The sequence below is a fragment of the Clarias gariepinus genome, chromosome 26, assembly GCF_024256425.1.
Source record: "Clarias gariepinus isolate MV-2021 ecotype Netherlands chromosome 26, CGAR_prim_01v2, whole genome shotgun sequence".
Classification (NCBI taxonomy): domain Eukaryota; kingdom Metazoa; phylum Chordata; class Actinopteri; order Siluriformes; family Clariidae; genus Clarias; species Clarias gariepinus.
In genome coordinates this window covers 22799197-22825310 of record NC_071125.1, presented here as the reverse complement: position 1 = coordinate 22825310, position 26114 = coordinate 22799197, and the positions used below count along the sequence as shown (strand labels likewise).

The following is a 26114-nucleotide window of genomic DNA, read 5'->3' as shown; positions in this document are numbered from 1 at the left end:
AAGTGCTACGACATTACTGGTGGAGGTTCGCCTTTGCATAACAAAAGATCAAGGCAGATTTCTGAAGAACGATGGCTCAAATTCACAACCAACAAAGAGAATAAGCCAAATCACCAAGTCACTATGGGCCTCTACTGACACCAACAGGCAGCAGACAAGCACAGCAAGAGCTAAACACAATAGACATTAAAAACAAGGCATTTAATATTTCAACAGTGGAAAATAAACAGGCTTTAATATAAGAAAAAAAAATCCCTTTGCTTCATGAGAAAATCTTCAATACATTATCCATGTCAGAAACGGTTTAGTTTACTGCGTTTTAAAGTCTGAATTTTCCGTGTTAAATTGTAGTGTTAAAAAAGCTTTTAAATAGTCCATCAAATGAACACAATCTGCTCAATCTTTATATCTAAGCCTTCTGCTGAAAGAGAAAAATAAAATTCGCCCTATTCACCCTATAGATCGTATGGATTACAGTCACACTGATGAAAGTCAAAGCATGTAGGGTGTCAAGTCGGTACAAAAAGGGGGAAAAAGAAGGGATATGCTTATTCTACCTACTCCGGTTTGCTCGCAGACAGCTTATCAAGGCTTAATACCACATCGTCACACAAAGCTGCATGCTTGAAATGAGATGTGTGCCTCGAATACTAAGACTACGTTTTGTGTACCAATAAGAGCCACGGTGCACTGGGCGGCTCTTCATTAAAAGAGCACTGGATGCTCAGCTCTCTCCCATGTCGAGATTTGCAGTTTAACCCCACGCAAGCTGCTACTCCATTATGGAGTGATTGGTGGGGTTTGCTGTGTTTATTTTAGCCCTGTTCTGTCTTCTTAGCAGCTCTGCTACACTGTAATAGCTATGGTGTTCCTGACTGTGTTACTTTCATATTTTGGGGATATGAGATTTGTTTTCCAGTCAGAAGGACAAAAAAGAACAAAAAAAAAGCACCAAAGTTAATTACAGCTTTTTATAATTGTTGAGTTGATGGCCGGTCCAGGTCGGCCTGCTCATAATACAATACAGTCTTGTGTATTTCACTGTAAATCAAAAGAGCGCTGTTAAAACCCAACACAAACTACAACTATAGGTAAAGAAACTTCTGTTAAATCTTTTTAAAAATCCCATTTTTATTAATATGTGCTGTGTGGTGGAAATATTTAATATAATTTTGCAAAGATCTTGTTTTGTACGTTATGTTTAGCACACAAAACCATGCCTTATTAAACATAATAAGAGAATGTGTCCCTTCAGAGGGTAAAAAAAGGCATTATGTTTAGATTTAAAATGTGAACGTGGAATGAATAAGAAAAGAAGATTTAAAGATGCTACTAGTGGACATACAACAGTATTACTAGTTTTGGGACAAAATGATCTCCTTAAACAGGACATAATCAGTGAATTCCAGTGATCATGAGGTATTAGATTTAACACATTTTTTACTTACGTGCTGCTCGGGAGCTTATTAGAAACCTGTTCGAACCATAGTCCTGTCAAATACAAAGCAAAAGATGCTGTGATATAATAACTCGAATTGCTTTTTACTTCCTCCTTTTTGCCATTAACCTTCAATTTCTGCTCAGCATCTTAAAGCACATTATCCAGGTTCTACACTGAATTATTCAGTAACTACACTGGAATTAATAGAAAGGGTATGTGTGTAAGTACAAGTGTGAGGAATCCAATTCAGGACCTCATCAACAGAATGTAAAATTTTGTAAGCGTTTAAGGCAAAGAAAACCCAATACATATTGTATTTCTCTGCATACACATGCAAATCCTGATTTTATATCAACTCTCCAGACCTCATTGGCTCTCCTAATCCTTACAGTCTAGCTCCCTAACCTCACCCTCGCGCCCCTCCCCAAAAACTGCATATCCATACTTATTTATGTTTATATCCCTGCTGGAGAAAAACAGCTTAGACTAGCATGAATTTCATGCTCGTCTAAGCTGTTTTTTTTCCAGCAGGGATTCAGACATAAATAAGGAGGTTATTTGGATGTATGTATATACAGACAGGTGACAAATTAAAGGAAAAATGGCTGACTCTGTTATAGTTGTGAAGGACAATTTTCTTCTTCCGCTGTTTTGGTTTGGGTTTATTCCTGCAGAGGGAAAGGTCAGTGCAAAGGAATTGTTAAAAAAAAAAATTCAAAAAGGACTTTCTTAGTGATCACCTGTGGTGAAATATTTATATCCAGATGGGCGGGTCTCTCCCAGGATGACTCGAACACTGTCCACAGGGCTTGTGGGTTCACCAATGAGGATGAATATGAGTCAAAGGGTCTTGACGGTCTTCAGATCTCAACCCATATGTACGGCTGGGGTTATGCGAGAGATTTAGGGAGAGGTGTTAGATGACACTCAGCACCACCATCACCACAACAATACTCTTTTTTTTTTTTTTAAACATTACTCCGGTACAGTTTCCAATGTGAACTGGAGGCATGTGAATAGCCAACACTTTACTAGCACACTCTATGTTACTTTTTCGCTTAGATTTATCACCAGCCTGTGTGTTTATGTGGACTGATTCATTTATTCATTCAAAGATGCAAAACATATTAAAGTTTGTAGCACTGAGACTAGTTATTTGAGTTAGTCTCACACTACCACAACTAACCGCCGCCAGTCCTCTCCTCGCTTGTTTTCATACACACGCCGATTAGACATGCTTCCCCTCAATACCATTTTTTGTAAATTCCAGAGGATGTGTGAAAATTCCACAAGACCAGCTCTTTTTGAAATTCTCAAACCACTCTGACTCGAATATGGCTCGATGCTTTTATAAACCAAGTTGGATATTATTACTATAATTTCCTGCTTAATTTATTAACACGTAATAGGGTTTTTAGGTAATTTGGGTTTAGGTAATTAGGATGTATTCAGCTTAAAAAATATATCACAATAATCTTATTAATGTCTAAATGTTTTAAACAATGATTCAAATATTGATTTGGTTAAAAACAACTTGTATAACATGTTAAATTGTTCCTAAATGAATCTAAATGAAAGCATATTTGCACATATAAATTATATTTTAACCCCAAACCTATAATATAAGTAATAATGTTAGATCAAATAAAATGTGGTACAAGACAGGGTTGTAGTCTCTCCCCTCTACTTTTTGCTATTGTTATCGGACCTTTAGCTGATCTGATTAGAGCTAACTCACCTATTTTTATTAAAGCTCATATTGTAGAACACAAAATTTCCCTTTATGCTGATTATTTGTTGTTATATATCACTAAAATAAAGCAGTCTATTCCATTAGTTCTCAATAGTAGTTCCAAAAAATTGTATAAGACATGGAAATAAATATTTAAGTAGTTACTAAGTATGAACAGAAATCGCCATGTTTGTAATATAATGCATTTACTGACCACTGTTTATTAGTCTGTGTATTTGTTGTTATTGTTAAATTGTATAATATACAATATATGCTTTATAATATATTAAATATTATAAAGCATAATATTATATCATACATCATTATTAATGTAGGATAAGAGACACTTTTATAATTTTATTTAACTTTATTATGTAGGGGAAAAAACTATTTTAAAAATAGTTTTTTTGTTTGTCTGTCATCGCAGTTCCTCGTGCGTCCACTGGGGGGCTCTCTCTTTAAAAGTGAGGCAATCCCCATATTGCCCCATGTTTTAAATGAACATGTTTACATCCGGGTATAAAAATCGGTTTTCGGTCTCCGTACAGGGGGTGAATTTTTAAATAATTCATACATTAAAATTTTGTGTGTATATATATATATATATATATATATATACACACCAAAAGTCAGCCAAAAATAATATTTTATTAGTATAATAATCATACTTTTTTTTTTTTGGCTGACTGTACTGTATGCGCGCGCGCACAGAGGGGCGTGGCCGATTTGAATGACAGCTGCAATTTCAAAACCTCTCTTCAGAACAAACAGTTTTTTTGTCATAATCATGTAATTGTTGTATTAAACCTCATCAAATTTACTGCCAAATACACTTTTAAAAGTCATATTATAAATATTTAGCTGCAAATTATATTAGTCATATATATTATATATTAGCGGCTAACATAGAGCAGCTAGCGTTAGCTAAAACTACGTTTTTTTAATAATAAAAAAAAGTATATATTTGACGATATTTAATAGAATACTGAAATAGAATTAAAAAAAACTTACTTTTACCTCAACGATGGTATAAGATGTTTTTTAATCCATATTTGTTTATAAGAATATGCAAAAAGAAATTTAAGGCGACGTTAATCACCTTCAAGAATAAAACAAATATGCACGTGCTGTAGACAAGTACAGACCTGTCGCGTGCTGATTTTGGTCAAGGTTGCCAGATTGCAAAATCCCCCCAAAAAGTCCAAAACCAATCTGATAATATTTTTCCTTGTTTTCTAAATTAACATGCACATTAACTAAGCTTTATTGAATGTATACACATACAGTATGTGTAGGTTATGCACCTTCAGCATATGAAATCAGCATTGTTAGGAAGCAAATATTTGTTTTAATAATATAATAAATGACAACTACATCATTGGTTGCAGAGTGGTTTAGGGATTAACACTTTCGCCTTGCACTTCCAGGGTCACAGGTTGGATTCCCACCTCAGGTCTGTGTGTGTGCATGTTCTCCCCTTGTGGGTGGGTTTCCTCCAGGTACTCCAGTTTCCTCCCACAGGCCAAAAACATGCAGATTAATTCAAATTAGATTACTCTAATTGCCGTTCCAAAATTGCCTGTGGTGTGTGTATATGTGTGTGCCCTCCAATTGGCACCCTGTCCAGGGCGTACCCAGTCACGTGCTACAAGTTTCCTGTGATCCTGTATATGAAGTTGTATCAAAAGTTTCTAGACAAATTTTTGTAAAATGCCAACAGATGCAGCACAATGCTGCATGCACAGCCACAGGGACATCGTCCTGACCACGTGCGTTGAAATTTTGCATGAAACAAATCTGCCACAGAGATGTTTAACATGATTCTGCAAGTTCATGCCGATGCTGCAATGCGTCCTTTGAGGCGTTTTGAGTGGCACATGCGCTTCAAGAGCGGAAGAACAACACTGAAAGACAAAAAGAGATCAGGATGACCTTTAATGAGTTCAACCTTCGAAAATGTTGAAAATGTTCGGAGGACAATCCACAACATTGCTGCCACTGTCGGTGTGTCATACTGAACAGTCCAGGCAATCTTCACATGTGATTTGAACATGCACAATGTCGTCCCCAGGCTGCTGACCCAGGAACAGAAGGATCAACACGTCAAAGACTCCGTCAGCGTGCTGTGGATGACCCGTCCTTCATGTCAAGGATCATAACCGGTGACGAAACAACCCTGAGACGAAGCCAAAGTCTTCACAGTGGAACAGCCTGTCAACTCGAGAATCGAGAATTTGTCCCCAGAATGTTAACAGCGGATTCTATTGCCAGGTTTAAGACATCTTAGGAAGGCAAAAAAACTAAGTTTGTAAACAGAGCTAATCTCAAAACTTTTTGATACCACCTCATACAGAATAAAGTGGTATAGACATTGAGTAAGTGATAAAAACAATCATAAATCTCTTGAAATTCCACAGGTTACAGGTTAATTAAACAACAGTTCTACTTTTATTATTATTTTTTTTATATATATATATAACCATGTTTACATGTAATTTAACGATTTCAGGCACAATCTGCTTCTATGATGATTGGAGTCAGATCAACACCATATTAAAAAAAATGCTATATTTGCACATTATATGATACAAGACATTTTTGTGTGTCCACCAAAATGGAGTCACCTCATCCCACATAACATCAACGGTTGCACAAATTTCTAACATTACACTGAAAAAAAAAAAAAAAAAATATATGTATGTATATATATATATATATATATATATATATATATATATATTTTTTTTTTTTTTTTTTTTTTTTTTTTTTTCATTTGATACTTTTTACATCTCATACACATTTACAAACACAGCTCCACTTAGATACAGGAAGGATGCAGGGACGCCATTTCAGGCCTCAGACCAGTGGTTCAGGAGAGTTTCTGTTGGAGATGGGCTGGGTCACCATTAAGAGTGTAGGACTAGAACAGGCCTTGTAGATCTCCTGGCTCTGAACTTGAGGTGGAGATGGGATTGGGGTGTCTGGAGAAGCTGGAAGAACAAGTCACAAAACATCAAGAGCTATAATTACATGTATACGTAAATGCACATGGGTGAGTAGTGACACTATTGGTTATTTTTAACAAGGGATGTGTCTAGAAAAGATGATCTCACCTATTTGCTGTACATGCAGAGGGCCTGAAATGGAGCTTATGACTAACGTCTGCCCCGTGATCGGATCCTGAGCGAGCTGCGGGTGGCCGTGGTGGTGCAAGTAGGGCTGTTCTGCAGTCAGACCTGTGAGGCCATCGACATATAGATTTAGGTATTGATTATGAATGACATCTTCAATCCTAAAGGGGTTGTTTATTTTTTTCCAGGGCCAAAGATGGCTCTGACATCATTACCTCTTCATTATGCACGTTCTCCTCTGGGTCCTCATGTTAGCGCTAATTTGCTTTTATGAAACTGTCGTTCTCTAGGATGCCAGGGGCCAAATTTAGTGTATGTTATAACTTAATAATCGCAGAATAAATTAAATAATATGTATTAGACAGACACAATCTTTTTCTTTTTTTTTTACTAGAGCATTAAAAAATTTTAAACCACTTATTCTACATAAAAAAGCAACTTTCCTAATTTTAGTTAATTTGCCATTATTTTTTTTTTTTGTTAAAATACTAACTGTGTAAGAAAATATTTGTTAAAGCAATTAATATCATTAATTATTATATAGTCTATTTATCCATTTATAATTACATTTCATGTTGGGGAACATTAACAAAACAAGTTAATTCCTCTTATCATTTACGTTAGCATAGGCGTCATCCCTTCTTTTCCCCCCTTTTACTCCCAATAAATGCAGTTCGTCAAGTTTCCAAGAAACCCTCCATCCTGTAGACTTTCCAATGTTGGTAAACTACTGTACAGCTTCTTCTCTGAGCGTGACATTAAAGAGCCCTTTTATCTTAGAATGTACTTTTTTTCTGTTCAATCTAAATGAATCCCGAAATTAAGTGCTTTCTCTCATCTCACCGCCTAGCAACATTTCTTGCAGCAGGTTGTCGATCTTGGCCAGGCCGAAGAGTTTGATGAATTGAAGCTGCTCGATCATCTGCCAGGTGATGCTCTGCAGTGTAGGGAGAAGCAACAGCAGCTCGCCAAAGCGCCCACGAGAGTCGTACTGACGGTCATTAATGTAGTCTTCGAGACTCATCTGAACCTGGTACCTCATGCTTTTTATCTTTGAGGGATCCCTGAGGTTTTTGGCATCTGAAGGTCGTACATAAAACAGAAGTCATTTAAATGGGTTAGAGAGACAGACTTTCAACTTTTCAAGTTTTGTAGCCTGGCACAGACAGCAACTTCAATTAATTAAAATCTTACTTATAATATTATAATGTTTTGGGAATTAAGTCCTAAATTTGTATAATTTCTGTGTTCAGGGATATAACTGCCTTTTCACTGATGCAGACGCACACCGTTGGGTGGCTGTGATGGCACAACATCCTAAAACCTTTTTCTCTCATTTGTCTCGTCCTTATTACTTATTACTTAGTTTAAGTGCAAAATGTGTAGTTGGAGGGTGGATGTTCTCCCCACGCTCTGTGGGTTTTCTCCAGGTACTCTGGTTTCCTCCCAAGTCCAAAGACATGCAATGCAGGCTGATTGGCATTTCAGAATCACCGGGAGTGTGTGAATGGGTGTGTGACTTTGTGTGGCCTATAATGGGTTGGCACCCCACACAGAGGGTACCCTGCCTTGTTCCCTGGGAAAGCCTCAAGGCCCCTTCACCCCTAAACAGGATAGGTTATAGACAATAAATGAATGAAAGTCAAAAACCAGCCTTTTTAATCAGGTTTGGGCTAAAGAAAATTTTTCTCACTAAAGGGTCATTTTATTGAATTTCTGGTCTGTGGTAACCTCACACATGTACATACACTATAGACAGAATCTGATGGAGACTTTTGAAGAGCTGTTTTCTTAGCCACTGTAAAGCTGTTTTTAAAACTTTAATCACATGAGACTGTACCAGGGTCAAAAAACACAATGGCTTTCAGAGCTGCATATTCATTCTCATCAATCTGTATGTCTTGGAAAGGTGAGACCAATTCATCGAGGACACGGTTAGCCACTCGGCTGATCTCTGCCTCGGGGCAATTTCGGTGAATAACACAGCCATTACCTAAAAAAAAGAAGAAAAAAAGAAGTAGAAAACAACATTTGTACTAATTTACGATTGAGACCTTCCTGCTTGTACAGATGCATTTATAAAGAGTTGATGTAAATTCTGATCGATAGTTACCGAGCAGCAGGACATCTTTGTATGGCATTGACCGCTTGGCCACTCCGAGCAGAAGATGTTCTCCTGCGTGCGCTCGTAATAAACTGACCTGCAAAAAAAAAAATCAGAACAGAGGGAGAACTGCCTGAACATTTAGCTCATTTAAAAAGCATCAGCAGCCTACTATAAGCATACTCAATCAATACAATAACAAAGGACATGGCAGAGAAGATCAGAAATCCTGCACAAAACAGGAGAACCAAAGAGCAAGGCTGAATGGAGGGATAAATTGAGTCAGTCATGTGAATAGCAAATATTGAGCTTGAGCGAAAGGGCCTGCAATTTAAGCCAAGTGCCTCCCCAATTAGCGCAGGCAGTTTGGCTTTCGAATGGCCATTACCTGGTCGTCAAGAGGCAATTCGCCGAAGGCCGGGATGTATTTAGCCCACTCTACCAGAACAAGCAGCTGTTGCTTCATAGACTCGCACACATCCCCGATGGTGGCTGGTTTCTTCTCGGAGACATCCGCAGAGTCTGTCGGACTGGCGACGCTGATCTACACGCAGATGGAGTGAAGTTAGGACGTCCTCCAGAACCGTTTATTATTACACAAGCTGTTGCCTTGCAAAGTAAACCCGCATAAGTAGTCATGCAAATGATTGGAAATGTTGATGACATTAACCGATGCTTAAGCAGCAACTAATGCAAATTACAGACGCAGGCTCTCATCATCATCATTATTAACCAAGCATATCTGAAACCTTCTTCAGAGTTCCTCTAATGAGATATTCATATCGGCCTCTCTTCTGTATATTCCGTCTTTAATCAGCTTTGTTAAAGACGGATCAGACTCTATGAAGAATGTCACATTGAGCGTCTTTTGAATAAGCTTAAGATATTGAGGCTGCAATTATCGCGAGGTTAATTCTGCTCGTGTGAAATGCTGCGTTAATGCAAATGGAATACAAAGTGTGTGTGTACGTGTGTACAATCAGCAGCCAACCTGTTGTGAAAGGGACTCTGCCTGAGCCAGCACAGTGATAGGTGGAAGGTCATGCGAGTCCGGTGAGCTTCTCCTGGAGCTGATACGATCCCTTTCATTCTGCACAGCTGAATAGCAACGCACGCACACCCACATACACACACACACACACACGCACACACACAAAAAACAACACAAGGCTGTTTAGAATGCTAATAACGGCTTGAAAAGATTACTGATTAGCTAAGATGATGGCGTTTGTCTGACTCCTCGTCAGGGTTGCACACCTTCGAGAAATAAGATTCATAAAGTGTAGTCATGATGAAATGACATGAAACGTCAACATTTGTTCTAGTGATACTAATTGTTAAAAGGCCAATACGTCCATAATTAGCATTTGCAAATTTGTATTCAGTAATGCTGCTGAGTGCAAAAGTTGAACTTAGACACTTAACAAGTTAGACACAATATGGACCTGCACAATTATTTTTCCGCAATATATATATATTTATTTATTTTAAATACTTTTGAGGTAGTTAACAAATAATAGGCAAAATCCTCTCAATGAGATTATTTGCGCCATTATTTGCTGTTAACCTACATAAATATGTTTAAATACAAAATGGTACATTAAATAAAATATATAGCATAGTTTAAGTCGCAATCGAAATATGTGTCTAAATAATCGCAATAAACCTTTAACTACAACTCTGACCAACGCACAAGACCAAGATGAAGAAGGAATAACCTCTTATTTAAATCCCATGGCTTTTGTTTTATCTGTTACCTCTAAACATAAAAAATATTTAATCCTAACAATTTCATGTTTATAATAACCTCAAACTTAATTAAAAACGGGACATGAAAATTTTGACCAGAACTCCTCACAGTCCACCTGCAGTACTTTTACGGCCCAGTTGGGGGCCACCGGTCTGATTGTGGGAAACTTTAATGGCTAATTACCACTTGTTTATAGTAGCTTATAGCATTTTACTCATTTGTATACCTGAAATACCCTTAAAACACACTCAATAAGAACAGGAAACCATTTAAGAAAAACTGTTTGAGACGTTTGACATTGCTGTGACTTTGCCCCAGTTTGGATCAATTCCAAAATCAGTTATGCAAAATAGACAGACATGGATCAAACCATAAAAAAAAAAGAGTTATTCACTCTCAAATTGCTGTACTTAAGTAAGAATATAGCCGTTTGGAATGTGCTGTTATAGAAAAACAATCAGTGATAGATTAGGCGTGTAATAGTAACCCGTGTACAGACAAGAAACCAAGCTAAGGATTGAACTATTGACCCTGGAATTACTCACTGTGCTAAACTTCATTAACTATTCACATCAACAGGGGTGCACACTTATTAATAGTGATACATCCTGCAATGTTTAGGGTGTAGGTTGCACTCAAATGAAGAGAATAAAAACTAAACACTTGTGTGAAAAAAATTACCTTGCGTAACTTTATAACCCTAATGGTGCAGTTTTGATGCTTCCACTTTGAAAGCTAATAAGCAAAAAACAGTGCGAGGTAAAACTTTAACCGATCAACGCCCTGAATAACACACACACACACACACACACACACACACGAAAGTGAGGTAGAGAGCATATGATCAGCTGTCATAAAATCCCCAGCCAAGGTTATACATCCAATAAATCGCACAGTCCTCGTGCACGTTTTTTATGGCGTACCTTATTTCAGTGCTAAGCATTTCCTGTTTCCTTGGTGTTTATAAGCTTTTGTAAGGAATTAAAATGCAACGGGACGGGCTGAGACAGAAAAATAATCAGTGTTTGCAATTGAAGCAAAGGGAATTATTTTACAATAAAAGCACATTCTATCCTGTACATTTCTGTTTGCGCATTAAAATTTTTCAGATGGAGCTTTTAGGGAAAAAAAAATCAATCAACAATTTAAAACTGATCGGATTCAAGAATTCAGTAGTACCCTGTTTAAAATATGTTAAATACAGTAAGTTTGCTAACCTTCCTTCTTCATTCCAGCCCGGAAGCATTTGTGAAGCCGGCAGAAGCGGCACTGGTTCCTCTTGTCTTTGTCGATGACACACTGGCGACTGAACCTGATCAAGCAATGAAAAAACACACATACTGTACGTGGCATTTGAGGAACTGTTAATAATTGTAGAAATGAAAAGCACTAGAAACACAATGAGTCAGTAAGGCCTGAGGGATCGTCTGCTACCTGCATGAGTATACGTGACTCTTCCGGATGCTTCTGCGGAAAAAACCCTTGCAGCCGTCACAGCTGGAGGCGCCGTAGTGCTTTCCCGTGGCCTTATCCCCACAGATGGCACAGTTGGACATCACAGCATTGTCCCCATTGCTGATGCTGGTCTCCGTTGGCATGCTTTCTGCAGATCACATAGCAAACACACAACATTCCCATTCAAAGCACTCGGCTATAAAGTCTGGCATGGCTGTCGATCTCTTGATTAATTACATTGGATCTAAAATGCCAGCCAGAAATCTTATGAAATCACTTGCAAGAACATGTTAGCGGTGTAATATCCATATGGCGCGAAGTCGTTGGTCAAAACCATGAGTCTGGTAGCTAAAGAGAACCCACAAAGCAAACGTCTGTCGTGGTAAATCTACAGCACCACGTACGGCCTGCCGTCTTGTAATCAGTACCGTTAATGAGGAGGCAGAGGATTGAAGTAAAGAAGTTCTTGCATAAGTGAACAAAGAGCACGCAGGCTCGACCCTCTCGTGAAATAGAGATCAGCATCCCTCTGTTCACCTTCACAGACGAAAAGAATCAATCATTCTTTTGTGCATCCAAAATCATAACATTTCAACAAAAGAAGCGCAGCAAGGGGACCGGAGTCTTTTATTCGCCCCGAGCTGATTGAAATCTCCCTTTAATGCAGAACAGACTTAATTAGGATTTAGCCTTCATGTTTTATCCCGCAGACACGTATTCGATGGAGATTGACATCTCATCATTGAATTTTAATGCGCTGAAAGCTGTCTCTTTCGCACCAGGCCGTCTACCTATTCCCAACATTGTGCCTTCCTTATTCAAGAATTTAAAAAAAAAAAGGAAAAAATAAGAAGTACAGCCATTGTCGTGGAGAAGCAATTTTGCCCTGTCAGCTTTTAAGTCGCAGTCTAATAGATTTCAGGACATGTTTTATGCTCTTAATTTTAAGAAAAATTAAGTTTGAAGTGAAAGGAAAATAAAGAAAAAAACAACAAGTCCTGCTTTACTGCTTATAAAAACAGGGGAAAAACAATAATTTAAGTCTTCTCTACAGTTTGAAAAAGGATCCTCAATTGTTCTTTGGATAGCTCAACATTTCACAGGGGTTTTACAGAACCAGTACTTTTAGAAAAAACCTTTTGCTCTGTTCAGGAATAATTATTGTCATGGAATGTTTAGTCCAGGTGTCAAAGTGTTTCTTAACTTGTTCCTCTGATTAAAGCTTCTGAAAGGTTCTACACTCTTGGATCTAGCCAAACCTAACTAGAATTTCTATCTAGAAAATAAGATTACAACAAACCAAATATTTTTTAAATGATTTTTAAAAAAATGTAAACAAAAATTGCACGTGAAAATTTCTTGTACTGTTGGCAGATAATTTTTTTTTCAAGAAATAAATTCGAGGAGACGAAAATTTTTCGTTTGCAATTTTTGTAACAATCGACTAGAAATAAGCTTAATAATCTTGTATTAGTTTTGTTGTAATGTTATTTTCTAAATAAAGTGTCAATAAATTTAATCATACTTAAGATATTTTCACTTTCTACGGTATGTTTTTTTGCAGTGTATGGAGAACCCTTCACCTGAGAAGTTCCCAAGAAATCGAAGAACTTTTAAATCAACCTTTAGGACCCCTCTTTTTTTCTGGGGACAGGGGTAGCTCAGTGGTTAAGGCATTGGACTACAGCTCGGAAGATCCCAGGTTCAAACCCCACAACCACCAAGTTGCCACTGTTGGGCCCTTAAGCAAGGCCCTTAACCCCTTAACTGCTCAGATGAGTAGGTCGCGCTGGATAAAAGCGTCTGCCAAATGCCTAAATGTAAAATGTAAATGTATTGGAGTTTTTACCTGAAAGCACTGTTGAATGATGGGATTTTGATTGTGTTTATTTAAAGTGTAAAACTGCAGGTTTGTAAGAATTGTGATTGTGCTAGACTGTCTCTATAGCAACAGCACTTTTACAGGGACATGTACAGTAAATAGTTGTTCGTAGTCTGGTAATAGACATATTTTAAAAAGTATAGTTCAGAGGTGTCCGACTGGATCCAGGAAGGGCCATGTGGATGCAAGTTCTCAATCCAAACATGTAGAAGAAACAACCACTCCTGTTTAATTAGTCTTTCAATATACTATCAGGTCTAACTTCTGCTTGGTTGGAATGAAACCTGCACCCACATGGTGCTTTCTAGAATAGACAAGTTGTGGTTTTTCAGTAACTCTAAAGCTGCGTTTTTTTGTTTGTTTTTTTCTTAGAAACTTGAGAAAGTGAGAGAGATTTACAGAGAGCTCTTTATAGATAACTTACTTGTTCGACTTAATTATTTGAATTGATTTCATTAGTAAAACATCATACATTCTATCATTTTATAGCTAGTATGACATTTTTAATAATTAATTAAATTAACAGATATATATATTGATGTGATTACAGAAATCCTGTGTCATCACACATCGTTGATTATTTTCCTATAACAGCATGTTCCAAGTACTTACTTTCCTTTTATTTTATTTTCAACAACTAGCATTGAATCACTGTGATAAAAACCTAGGTTTAATTATGTAGGAAGTATATTAATTTCTTAAACGATACAACGTGATGATGTATTTTTTGCAATCCGGACATCTTCTCACATGAACACCTCAATCAGTGTGGAGATAAGACGACTTGTTTGTGCTTGATAAAATGTGCTTATGGCTTTGAATTTGAAGTTTTCCATTCAGGTTATTTTATGGCCTCTATCTCAGCAGAGTAGATTCCCTGTACAGAACAGTAAAGATAAACAAGCCTATCTTGGTCATCACTCAATCTTAGGCCAGCATCTGGTTAATGAAGAACAAGTGTTTTAGATAAACCACTTCTTACAGCATCAGGCTATAATGACCTCAACCTCAGACTGCCAGATTGCAAAAAAAAATTATTCTAGACTAGGCAATGCTATGCAGTTATAACTGTTTATTGAATCAGCTTTGTATATTCGTTTATAAAATTTGTCCCAGCAATAGTATCTTTAAAGGAACAAATTTTTTAGTCTTTGTGAGTCAAACTTTTGTTGAAATTTAAACCAGGTTGTTAAACATCCATTGTTGCTGGCTAATAATTTGCCCTTTTTTAATTTTTTTTTTTTTTATGAAGAACACTCATTACATTACCCAGTTTCTTATCAGTCCTGGTGGATGACACATGAACCCTGTCAAGATGCCTCATATAACTAACAAAAATCATTTATTTAACTACACATTAATCAGTAATTCATCACTCTAAAACTCTAAAGACATCTAATAACAGAGCCTGACTCCAGTTCCAAAAAATTTACAACAGCTTCACTGCCGTCACGTCAATCAAATCAGTCACGTCAATCACGATACTCACCCCCGCTGTACAGCATGTCAGCGTTCTCAAAGCCTAGCGTGCTGTACGTCGGGTCCAGCCCTTCACAATAATTAGCTACGTCCATGTCCAGGAGGGATTTGGGTACTGGAGTGAGAGAAAACTTCATCCCTGCTTAACTCTTTCTACTGAATTTTAAACAGGACGAAGTCTATAGCACTGATTCCTTAAGATTGTCCATCTCTTCAGAATGCTGATTTGTCCTCCACTATAAACAAGGGAGGAGCCTCGATTGAAACTCCTCGCTCAGAACTTATCCACTAAACTTATCTCCTCTCCTTATCCGAGACTTATCGGGAGGACGAGGTGATAAATCTGGTTATACTGTGACAATCGAGTGCTCTTAATCTATAGAAAATGACCATTAACTATGTGAGAGATTAAAGAGAGTGGAAGAACAGAACATAAAGATCTCGTGCTCCTTTAATCGCATCAGTCACAACTGTTCTAAATTTGGTCTGAGGGGAAAAACAATATGGCAAACTATAACTTAGGAATCAATGTTTTGAAAGTTTTATGAAATTAGTCACTTAATCAGAATCAATCAGTCAACAAATGAAGAAAGTATGTGCTGTCACAACTAGTGTATATAAAAACAAGTTAAACAAGTAAGGTTTAGCTTATTAATTAATACATTATGAACATTCCCTTGAGCGACTTTAAAAACCACAACTTTTGTTGTTCAGAACAGATTTGACCAAATTACACATCCATTACTATTTTTCTAATTTTTTTAAAATTAATCTATAATTTTTTTAACCGTAAAAAGGAAGATTTCAAGATTCCTACCGATTTGTCTCTGGGACCGTCCACCCTCAGAACAATCCGTCCTCTTCTGAATGAAACTCAGACTTTTTGGGGAAAAATTCCACTTTCAGACATGCTTAAAGATTCCAATCTAAAAAGAAGGAAACAAATATTGGTCATAATAACGTGTTTACCAAATAAAAATATATTTTATGTTTACTTCTTGCATGAATTTTTTTTTTCCAGGTATTGTCACTTTAGGGGTGAGAAACATCAGTAGTGGTTGTTTTACTCCTGCTTCTTTAAAACTTTTTTTGTTGTTTTTGCAAAAGACAGATGAAGAAGAATTGAAATAGATGTAGCTGGGACAATTTTGAGATTAACAGCATTCTTTATCTAGTTGGATCTCTACAAACACCTACAAACATGAACAGTATACACAGTGTACCGTAAATTCAATCAGAAAGCATCTCTACCATGTAACACAAAAAACTAAAAAAAATAGTTTTTTGAAACCATTTAAGCCTATTTGTATTTAAGACAGTGTATTATTATTATTATTATTATTATAATTGCCTATTAATGGATTTGATCTCACACACATCAGGAATAATCTACTTCAAAATAAGAAAATGGGTTGTGGTTTGTTCTTTGTTTTGAGTTAGAGAATTTTTTTCCCTCCAGATCAGCCTACAGAAGCTTACAGTATATCTTTGATTCTACCTTGGACTTATGAATTTTTTTATATTTTCAGAGAGGTTCTACATTAGATGAGTACTAATTTGATCCAGATGTATCTCTCATAGATAAACGAGAAGCATACAAGTTTAAGTCTGTTTTATTATTGGGTCATTAAGATCATGGTGTCACATCCGTGACTGTCAGATAAAGATAACCCAAATAGCTGATATGGGTTTCAGTGGTTGAGCAAATAGTCACAGCACAATGTGGAAAAAGACATGAAAAACCCATCTCTGTCGGAAGTCTAGCACTCATTCAAAGTTACAGTCAAACTCAAAGCTTTTAACACGACTTCTGTATTCTTTAAAACGTGTTACTTTATTATGATTTGCTCCTACATTGAAATAGGGTTAAGATCAAAAGCAATTCAATGTTTGTTTGTTTGTTTGGTTTGACCTATCAAAGTTTCTGATTCTGCTTATCTACAGTAAGATTCACAGTATCAGATCAGTATCAGCTGAAATGCATCAAGCCACCTTATACCACCACAATGATTCTCAATTAATTCAGAGGACGTCAGTTTCTGAGTAAAAGGAAGTTATATTTTAACTGAACTCCGACACCGAGCGCAGCACTTTGTTTTAAAAGGGGAAGTGCGAGGGTTCACACAACACTGTTTCAAGGTCACACCCGTTATTTTCACTTTACACACAAAAGCATATACAGAGGAAAAGAATTAGATGTATTTTACATAAAATGAACCTGAATGGGATTCCCAGACGGCCAAATACCTTTTTTTATTTATGTGATTTTGTAAACACTTTCAAGTCCAGGCTGATTCTCATACAAGTCATATAAAAATAAGTCTATATCAAGGTCACTGAAAACCAAGTCTACTGCATAACTTTAATATAGATTTTACAGTAAACTGTGTAAATGTAACTGTTTATTTCAATGTGTTATAATAATGGAGACCATCAGCCTCCACTAGGACCATCACATCTCACCAGAAAACCATTTGACCTTTAACACTTCACCACATCTAATGACCATTATAAAACTTTTTTTTTTAAATAAAAGTGACAACAAAATAAGTTTTGCAATGATACAATAGCCAATATAGTATAAAGTCATTTATTCTTCAAGAGTCTGCAGTACGCAGGTGTCACTTGCTCAAATCCATGCCTGCTTGATTGCTTCCTAAAAACAGTTTCTTAACTGCTACTGCCCTCTTCACCATTCCCCAACAGTTGTCTATTGGGTTTAGGTCTGGAGGTGAACCATGCCATGGCTGCCGAAACTGAAAATCATTCTCACTAGATTTTTAGTTGATTAGCACAACTCTTCAGCGAGAAAGAATTAGTGAAATCTTTTTATAAGAAATGGAATATGTTGTCTTAATATTTTCGGCCACCACTTAAAAAATAAAGCTGTAACGCAACAATACTTAAAAGAAAACAACAACAACAACCATACTGTATATGTTGTAAATTTATCAATGTAAAAGTATATTATGAAAATGTCTAGGATACCATATGTTTAATCTCACAATGTGTTCCATCCACTAATCTAACTGTTTATATACGCTATATATTATATTATATTATATTATATATATAAGTATTAACTATTAAACTTATACACACTAAATAGTGTTAAACACTTTCACAAGCGGTTATGTGTTTTATTTCTCGACAAGCCCTACTAGCATCCTCAAACGTTTAAACGAAAGTAGCAGCTGCTGACGTCATAAAGTCCAACGTACAAACAGCGGTCAACATACAGTATTAGCACTCGGGCTAATCTAACCCGGGTCAAACTGAGGTACAAAACTGAGGTACGTGTGGAGCGAGCGGGTGGAAGCAGCATGGATACCACGCACTCCACACGGCCTAGCTGGGGGGAAAAAAGAAAGGAAAAACAAAAAAACACAACAGCTCTTACCTTTTCTTTCACACGACTTTTCATTGATAGCACCGAATCTAAATGAGCGACTCTAATATCTTTCTAGCGAAGTGAAAATGTGGGAGTGTTGTAAAGCAGTTGGTCATGTTGAGTGTCCTCAGGATTAAAAAAAAAAAAAACAGGGCAAAGCTGGGACACACTCTGCAGTGTTAGGCCAGTTTCATTACATCGATTTACTAAACAAACTCAAGCTGGGTGGAGATGTTAAACAGTAACCAGGCGCAATAAAAAAAAAAGCACAGAAAGAAATGAATCAGTGGTGTGTGTGTGTGTGAGTGTGTGAGTGTATATATGTTGATAGACATGTTATACAGTATTCACACAAATGTATTTCAAAAGCCATTTGTTCTTGTAGGCAAATACTGTACATAAAGTACTACTTCTGATAATAATAAATAATACATTACTCTTAATATTATTACAAAAGGTGTAACAAAAAAAGTAATGCAAAGGTGAGCATAACTATTTTATTAACTGACATAGGTCATCCGAATTTTACTGTACATAATGGTACAGTAACTCTTCCTCTATACAAAGGAACTCTTCACCATAGTCTCCACTTGAAAATCCCCATTGTCACAGTTTATGGTCTCGCATGGCATGGTTTCTCCTTTTTCAAACTTTTTCATACATCTGTCAACATTTTTCTTGTCAATAGTGTCATCTCCGTCTTCGTTCTGTAGCGCAGTGCGAGAAGCTCAGCCGTAACAAAGAAGATTTTCAAAGTTGGGTTGAGCAGGGGTGGAAATGCATGGCTTGTGATAGAGATGATGTTGCGTAAAGTGCCTTTGTAAAGAGTAAAGAGAAAGAGTTGGTGTGCAACATGTGCAGTTTTAATGACTGTTAATAAAAGGTGTTAGTTAATAAAAAAAAGTTATGCAGATTTTTGCATTTCTTTTGGAAAAGACATCATAGTATTGCTGCTGTTGGTTATTTGCTATTGTTTAAAAAAAAAAGTAAGGAAGAACAAAAAAGAAACAAAGTATTTGAAACACAACTTAACCACATATATAAGCAAATTAATCTAAAACTTATTGTTAAGCAGTAAACATGATACTGACCACAAAAATGTTAACCATACAGTGGGGCAAAAAAGTATTTAGTCAGCCACCAATTGTGCAAGTTCTCCCATTTAAAAAGATGGGCGAGGCCTGTGATTTTCATCATAGGTATACTTCAACTATGAAAGACAAAATAAGAAAAAAAATCCAGAAAATCACATTGTAATTAATTTGCAAATGAAAATAAGTATTTGGTCCCTCAAACAAGCAAGATTTCTGGCTTTCACAGACCTGTAACTTCTTCTTTAATAGGCTCCTCACCGTGGGGTCAAAAAGATCACGAGAACTGTGACTAAAATTCCAGAACCACACAGGGAGACCTAGTGAATGACCTGCAGAGAGCTGGGACCAAAGTAACAAATCAGTAACACACTGCGCCGCCAGGGACTCAAATCCTGCAGTGCCAAACGTGTCCCCCTGCTTAAGCCAGTACAAGTCCAGGCCCATCTGAAGTTTGCTAGAGAGCATTTGGATGATCCAGAAGAGGATTGGGAGAATCTCATATGGTCAGATGAAACCAAAATAGAACTTCGTGTTTGGTGGAGAAATAATGCTGAGTTGCATCCAAAAAACACCATACCTACTGTGAAGCATGGGGGTGGAAACATCATGCTTTGGGGGTGGAAACATCATGCTTTGGGGCTGTTTTTCTGCAAAGGGACAAGGACGACTGATCCGTGTAAAGGAAAGAATGAACGAAGACTTACAGAAAAAGTTTGACCTCTCTCATTGCGAACAAAGGGTGTGTAACAAAGTATTGAGATGAAATTATATTATTGACCAAATACTTATTTCCCACCATAATTTGCAAATAAATTCTTTAAAAATCCTACAGTGTGATTTTCTGGATTTTTTTTTCTTATTTTGTCTCTATAGATGATGTATACCGATGATGAAAATTACAGGCCTCGCTCATCTTTTTAAGTAGGAGAACTTGTACAATTGGTGGCTGACTAAATACTTTTTTGCCCCACTGTATATCTATACTATCTATTGATTTTTACTCATGTCTTAATCAATTTTCAACTAAAATTATCATTCATGTACATTTAGCCTGAAATATAAGCACATTAATTAATAATCTTCTAGTTATTTTGGAGAATCTCATGAGAAACAGCAAATAAATTAAGCTATATTTAAGAGTAGTTTCGCGCATCTTGAATGCAGATTCACACGTCTACATCACAGCATTTTCATTCTGTAAAAGTCTGTAATGATTACTCATGGTGTTTCACAAGTCCTTATGGTTTAACAGTGTAGCTGATCTGAGATGCATGTAATAGTTTCTGTTGAGATTCAGAAGCCCTACAGGAGTCTGATGGTCTCTGATGGTAAACTCACAGTGATAAAAATGCTCCATGAGATTAAGTTACAACACTTTAGAGCATTGTATAGCGAATTGTATAGCCTGCTATATCTGTATTTAAATATGAATAAACTAGGGCTGCTGGTTCCGGGAAAACAAACAAACAAACAAACAAACAAAAAAATATCAAACTGATGGAAACCACTAGTCAGTTTCTTATTAGAAAGTAGATTTTTATAAGGGAACCTTAAACTTAGGTAGCTTTAATATATATGGTTTTAAATATAATATAATAATATAATATTAAATCTTCCTGGGTTCCCCTTGCGCCTCTGCACCCTCAGGGGCAGGAACAGACAACACACCACCTCTGATGCATTAAAAATTCTAAGTATATTTGGGAATTACGTAACTGATAATTATCAATGAGTTTTCATTATCGCCTATTTTCTTTTTCTTATCCACTATTTCACTCTTGATTCACTTTGTATAAACATATTTGCACTTCACTGTATTAGGCAGCAGGAGGCACCAAATCTTGCATTTACAAGATTTAGTCCTCTTCTGCCTTGAGGTTCTTCTTCATTCCTTGCTTTTTTTAGTCAAGGTTCTCAAACATTTGCAGCCAGCCTAGACACAAATTTAAAATGAATGACTGAAACATGATTCAAGTAATTAAATATTAGGCTTTTTATTTAAATGTGCGCAGTTATATTTCTCTCCAACGTGAACGACAGAACACACTACAATAAATATAATAACTTGATATAATATGATAATGTCAAGTAAAATAAAGCAAAACAACAAAAAGCTATACAGACACCACTTTGAGAACCTTTGCCCTGAAGATGCATTGGCACTTTCAGAACACACTGAGATAAAGAGGACGTGTCTATAATAAGAAAGACAGGAAGTACCCATAAACACAGACGAGCATTCAGACCCGAGACAGTTTTCGAAACGCCTTTGGAAAAGTATTATGTGCACATGCCACGTCTTAGACATTTTTATTTGTCTTTATTCTTGATCTGTTTATACAATTTTATCAATACTGATAAATATTCAATAAAATTAAACCTTTTAAGGCCCTTTCCAAGAAAAAAAGCAGTTCATAAGTTCACCTTATGCAAGCTAAGTGCCTTTTATTGTTTCTGAAATATCTAAGGTTCAGACAATCAAAATCTCAAAGCATCCATCAGCAGAGATTCTAACATAAGGTGGGAGTCAGTTGTAAACCCTTTAGATCTGCATGGCTCAGATTGAACTCGGCAGCAAAGCATGACTGTAGTTCTCCAGCTCCTTTCCTGCAACTGTTCGACAGAAGGTTCCACCACAGAGAGGCGTTTTCTGGAGTCAACCCCCACACCTGTGGCATATCCCCTTTCCTGCGAAAACGAACATCATGTCGAAGCAGGTAAGGGACGTGATGGCGAGAAACACTTCGTTCTCCATCTCTTTTTCTTCAGAAGTGTACATTTTTAGATAGTACAGCCGATACAGGTGATACGGCGCCAGGCAGAAGAGGATGATAAGCACCAGGCTGACGTTCTTCATCTGAGCCCAGAACTCCTGCTGAGCCCATGAAGATGCACCATACTTTTTGATCATCGAGTAAAGAATGACTGCAAGCATAAAGCTCACGATGCACGACAAAATTATTGTACCAACCGACAAAAAAATGTTACACCCTAACACCGCTGTATTATTGAGCTCTTTACCAAAGTGGAAGCATTTGTAGTCACCGCCAGTCGTATTTGTTCCATAATGAGCTAAGACCACGGGGCCGACGATTATCACAAGGGTCCAAATGCCGATGCTAAACCCCATGGCATGGAGACTCCGGTAGAACTCCATTTGTCCCACTTTTTTAAAGTAATGCAAGAAATGCATGGTGAGGATGATGACGTAGATGACGAAGACCACATGCATGTGAAGGTGGATCATGCTGCTGACTACTTTACAGAATGTCGGAGACAGGTTCCAGCAGTCCGTTATGTAGTAGTAGATGCGGAAAGGAATGGTGACCATGAAGATAACGTGGACCAAAATCAAGTTGAAAAAGGTGATGGTGGTCCAAGAGCGCAGATTTGATTTTAGCACATTGATCATTAGGGACACACCAATAGTTCCAACCAGCAGCACAAGAGTATAGATGATGATCAATGCGATTCTGTAGGACAAATCTTTAGGGTCTTTCTTGCAGGTAGCATTTCCGTTGGTGTCATTCTTTGATTCAAAATTTTGACTCGTGGTTGCTGAAAAAAAGGAGAAATAAACATAAACAAAATATTATATTTAAAACAAAACACATCATCTGCCGTACTATCTTCATCCATGACCGATAGACAATCAGATAAGTACCGTATATAAACAATATATTTCCTGTTGAACAGATTACTGTTCTCGACGCTACTAAGATGAGATCAGGCATTTGCTAAACTAAATAAAGAACTCTGAGTGCAAGACTGTGCAGCACCATCGTGAGAACCTCTGTTGTAGACCAAAGTTTTGAAGAAAAAAAGAAGTCTCAGAAAAGCATAAAATAACTTCAAGTGACTATTAAAACTTTCAAATCAAAATATAAAAAGGATTTACACTGCAAAAAAAAAAAAAAAAAAATACATCGTAGCAAATGACATTTTCTGGAATCTAGCCAAATCTATGTATGATTTCTTAAAATAACGTTACAACAAACCAAATATAACATTACAAAGTTTATTTCTAGTCAAATGTTACTAAAATTGCAAGTAAAAAATAACTTATTGGAAGATAATTTGCTTCTTTCAAGAAATCAATTCCTTAAGCTAGCAAAATTATCTTCCAACAGAACAAGACTTTTTTTACTTGCAATTTTAGTAGCATTTGTAGAGCAATACGGTAAGCTTAATAATCTTATATTTAATTTGTGGTAATCTTATTTCAAGACATCATAGATAGTCTGAGAGGCGGCACGATGGATTAGTAGTTAGCACTGTCGCATTGCACCTCCAGGGTCCGAGTTCGATTCCTGTCTCTGTGTGTATAGAGTTTGCATAATCTCTCCGTGCTTGGTGGGTTGGTAAATGGTGAGCCTAAAGACTAATTACCGTTCCCAAATTGCCCGTAGTGTGTGAATGAGTGTGTGAGGGTGTGTACGTGTGTGTGCCCTGCAATGGACTGGCACCTTGTCCAGGGTGTACTCCGCCTCGTTCCCTAAGTCTCCTAGGATAGGCTCCAGGCCCTTCGTGACTCTGAATATAAAGCGGTGTAGACGATGAAGGAGTGAGTGATGGATAGTTTGGACAGATTCAAGAATATTTCACTTGCTAAGATGCTTAGATTTTTTGCAGCGTATACCACAGTGCTGATAATTTTATGATTTTTCTATAACAGCAGTTCTGACAGTAGCGCTGGTTCACAGGTTTATAACACAGGAAAAGGTGCTACTAAAATATGTTTAAATAACTAAAGATTAAAACAAAGCAAGTACAAGTTTAAAAACTTCTTTCTGTACATATTTTGCCAAGTTTTTAAGTTGAATTTTTAAGCATTTTTGTAAAGAAAAAAATGCCCAAAACTAGTAAAATTATCTTCAGGAAGAACAAGAAATGTATACTTTGAAGATTGAGATTCGATTATCAGTCACATGTACCTTCCAGCACAGTTAAATAAAAAATTCTTCCCGCATATGCCAGGATCAGAAAGCAGGGTCAGCCAGGTTACAGCGCCCCCTGGAGCAGACAGGGTTAAGGGCCTCGCTCTAGGCCTTAACAATGGCAGTTTGGCAATGCTGGGACTCAAACCACTGACCTTCTGATCTGTAACCCAGTAATCTACAGACTTTTTAAAAAAAACATATATAATAATCTTGTATTTGGTTCGTTGTTATCTTATATTAAGAAATTGAATATTAAATTGACTAGATTTTTCACTTGCTATCACCGTGCGCAGTGTATTAATGTGTTTGTTATAGTCTGTATACATCTAGGCATCCTTGGTTTCTGTAAGAAGCAGTAACGGAGTAAACAGTCAGAGGTAAAGAAGACACAGCAAGGTTGATACAAGACTTAAAAAAATCAGGATGTCCTTTTGAAACAAAAACAGCTTTGTGGTGGTAACAGTACCCCCGTTTCATTTCCGAGGGCCTACCATTTTAATGCAAAAATTTAAATTTTTCAACCAAGGACAACAACTTATTACATTTTTTTTTAGATATTTTCTGCCACATGATGTGTCGCCTCTTTGATAATCTTATAATAAATTGTGTTTAGACTATGGCTAGTCAATTCCTATTAACAAAAAAAAAGGTTTGATAAGGTAAACTGAAAGAGACAAACTGAGCAATAGCTACACTATGCATTGGAATCATAATGAGTGCAACCCAAAATGTCTTCATGCCACTTATACTGTCTGTACACAGCGTTGACTTAACATTTTTAGAGTTCATCTGGGTGTAAATTGAATACTCCGGGGATTATGCTGTGTAAGGCACACCATTGCAGAGTGCATGTAGCACACCACACATCCACCCAAAAGTACATTATTTAGCCACAAGAAGAAAAAAAAAAACCACTAAGCATGGAGTAAAAGTGCATTTACTAGTACTACTCCACTGTAAGTACAAGTTATTCAGGAACTTACTCAAATGAAAGTAAGATTGTTATTCCTGATCTTAGACCTGAAAAGATTTATATAATTTCTTACTTGTATATTTATACATCCCTATGCAATATATGAGTGCATTCAAACTTTTTACTGGTTCTGGGTTTACAATAATAATAATAAAAAAAAAAGCCTTAATGACTTAATTCATATTTTATGTTTAAGTTTCATTAGTAAGGTCATTCCCATCCCCATGCCGCCCCCCCCCCCCCTAGTTTGACCCTTAATAACAATCACATCAAATAGGTTTACATTTTTAATAATTTATGAATACAAAGTAAAACAAAGGGACAGTATGCACTACATACCATTTGAGCAGAAGCTGGAGTGGAAAGCCAACACCAGAGGAAGTAGAGCAAAGGGCTGGTGTCTCAATCTCCTCATCTTCGCTTCGATATGACCTGCTCTGTCTCTATAAGCCGAACTCAGGGCATGTGTGTATGTGTGTGGTGTATAAGACAGAAAAAAAAAGAAGAAAAGAAAGAGGTAGGAGGGCCTTGCAACATTCAGTTGTCATTCACACTAACTGCACATGTAACACCTCCGAGCAGTTTCCTCAACCAAAGTACGCTAGGTTTCACTCAGCTCCTTTCTATTTTAATTACTGTGTGTTAAAACATAATCTTACAAAGGTCAAAGTTAGGTCTTTATTAAAGCAGAAGACGAATAAAAGTATCAGTTTGAGCTTTTAAATTGTCTCTCCCGAACAGA

General features: G+C 36.8%; 2 protein-coding genes and 1 long non-coding RNA gene across 4 annotated transcripts in view; all 3 read right to left on the bottom strand.

Moving 5' to 3' along the window:
• The window catches only part of LOC128514352 (uncharacterized), a 45938-nt gene extending 41666 nt beyond the window's left edge, over positions 1 to 4272 (bottom strand). The window contains exons 1-3 of the long non-coding RNA XR_008356446.1: positions 4185 to 4272; positions 2182 to 2325; positions 1449 to 1491 (exon numbers count right to left, since the gene is read on the bottom strand). This is a non-coding gene — a long non-coding RNA (uncharacterized LOC128514352). The remainder of the gene's footprint in view (positions 1 to 1448; positions 1492 to 2181; positions 2326 to 4184) is intronic.
• Positions 4273 to 5940: 1668 nt separating this feature from the next.
• On the bottom strand, positions 5941 to 18550 carry hnf4g (hepatocyte nuclear factor 4, gamma). Of its 2 annotated transcripts, XM_053487396.1 has the most exons (11): positions 18375 to 18550; positions 15792 to 15900; positions 11593 to 11761; positions 11376 to 11470; positions 9400 to 9506; positions 8797 to 8952; positions 8418 to 8505; positions 8145 to 8297; positions 7148 to 7384; positions 6287 to 6409; positions 5941 to 6163 (listed from the first exon to the last, which is right to left on the bottom strand). In XM_053487396.1, the coding sequence occupies exons 3-11, from the start codon at positions 11754 to 11756 to the stop codon at positions 6030 to 6032; spliced, it is 1257 nt and encodes a 418-aa protein (XP_053343371.1). In that variant the 5' UTR covers positions 11757 to 11761; positions 15792 to 15900; positions 18375 to 18550; the 3' UTR covers positions 5941 to 6029. The 2 variants fall into 2 exon arrangements, with proteins under 2 accessions (XP_053343371.1, XP_053343370.1); XM_053487395.1 differs by lacking the exons at positions 15792 to 15900; positions 18375 to 18550 and adding an exon at positions 14985 to 15193.
• A 3260-nt stretch (positions 18551 to 21810) lies between these two features.
• Positions 21811 to 26114, bottom strand: LOC128514219 (probable G-protein coupled receptor 141). Its single transcript, XM_053487968.1, has 2 exons — positions 25712 to 26114; positions 21811 to 23017 (listed from the first exon to the last, which is right to left on the bottom strand). The coding sequence occupies exons 1-2, from the start codon at positions 25785 to 25787 to the stop codon at positions 22116 to 22118; spliced, it is 978 nt and encodes a 325-aa protein (XP_053343943.1). The 5' UTR covers positions 25788 to 26114; the 3' UTR covers positions 21811 to 22115.

Excerpts from the sequence above, each read along its gene's own strand:
- hnf4g (XM_053487395.1), bottom strand. The coding sequence starts at position 15,111 with ATGAAGTTTTCTCTCACTCCAGTACCCAAATCCCTCCTGGACATGGAC. Across the intron at positions 11,762-14,984 it reads TGACATGCTGTACAGCGGGG|AAAGCATGCCAACGGAGACC; the intron begins GTGAGTATCGTG and ends TGTGATCTGCAG. Across the intron at positions 9,507-11,375 it reads GGCTGGAATGAAGAAGGAAG|CTGTGCAGAATGAAAGGGAT; the intron begins GTTAGCAAACTT and ends GTTGCTATTCAG.
- LOC128514219 (XM_053487968.1), bottom strand. The coding sequence starts at position 25,787 with ATGAGGAGATTGAGACACCAGCCCTTTGCTCTACTTCCTCTGGTGTTG. Across the intron at positions 23,018-25,711 it reads CTCCAGCTTCTGCTCAAATG|CAACCACGAGTCAAAATTTT; the intron begins GTATGTAGTGCA and ends CCTTTTTTTCAG.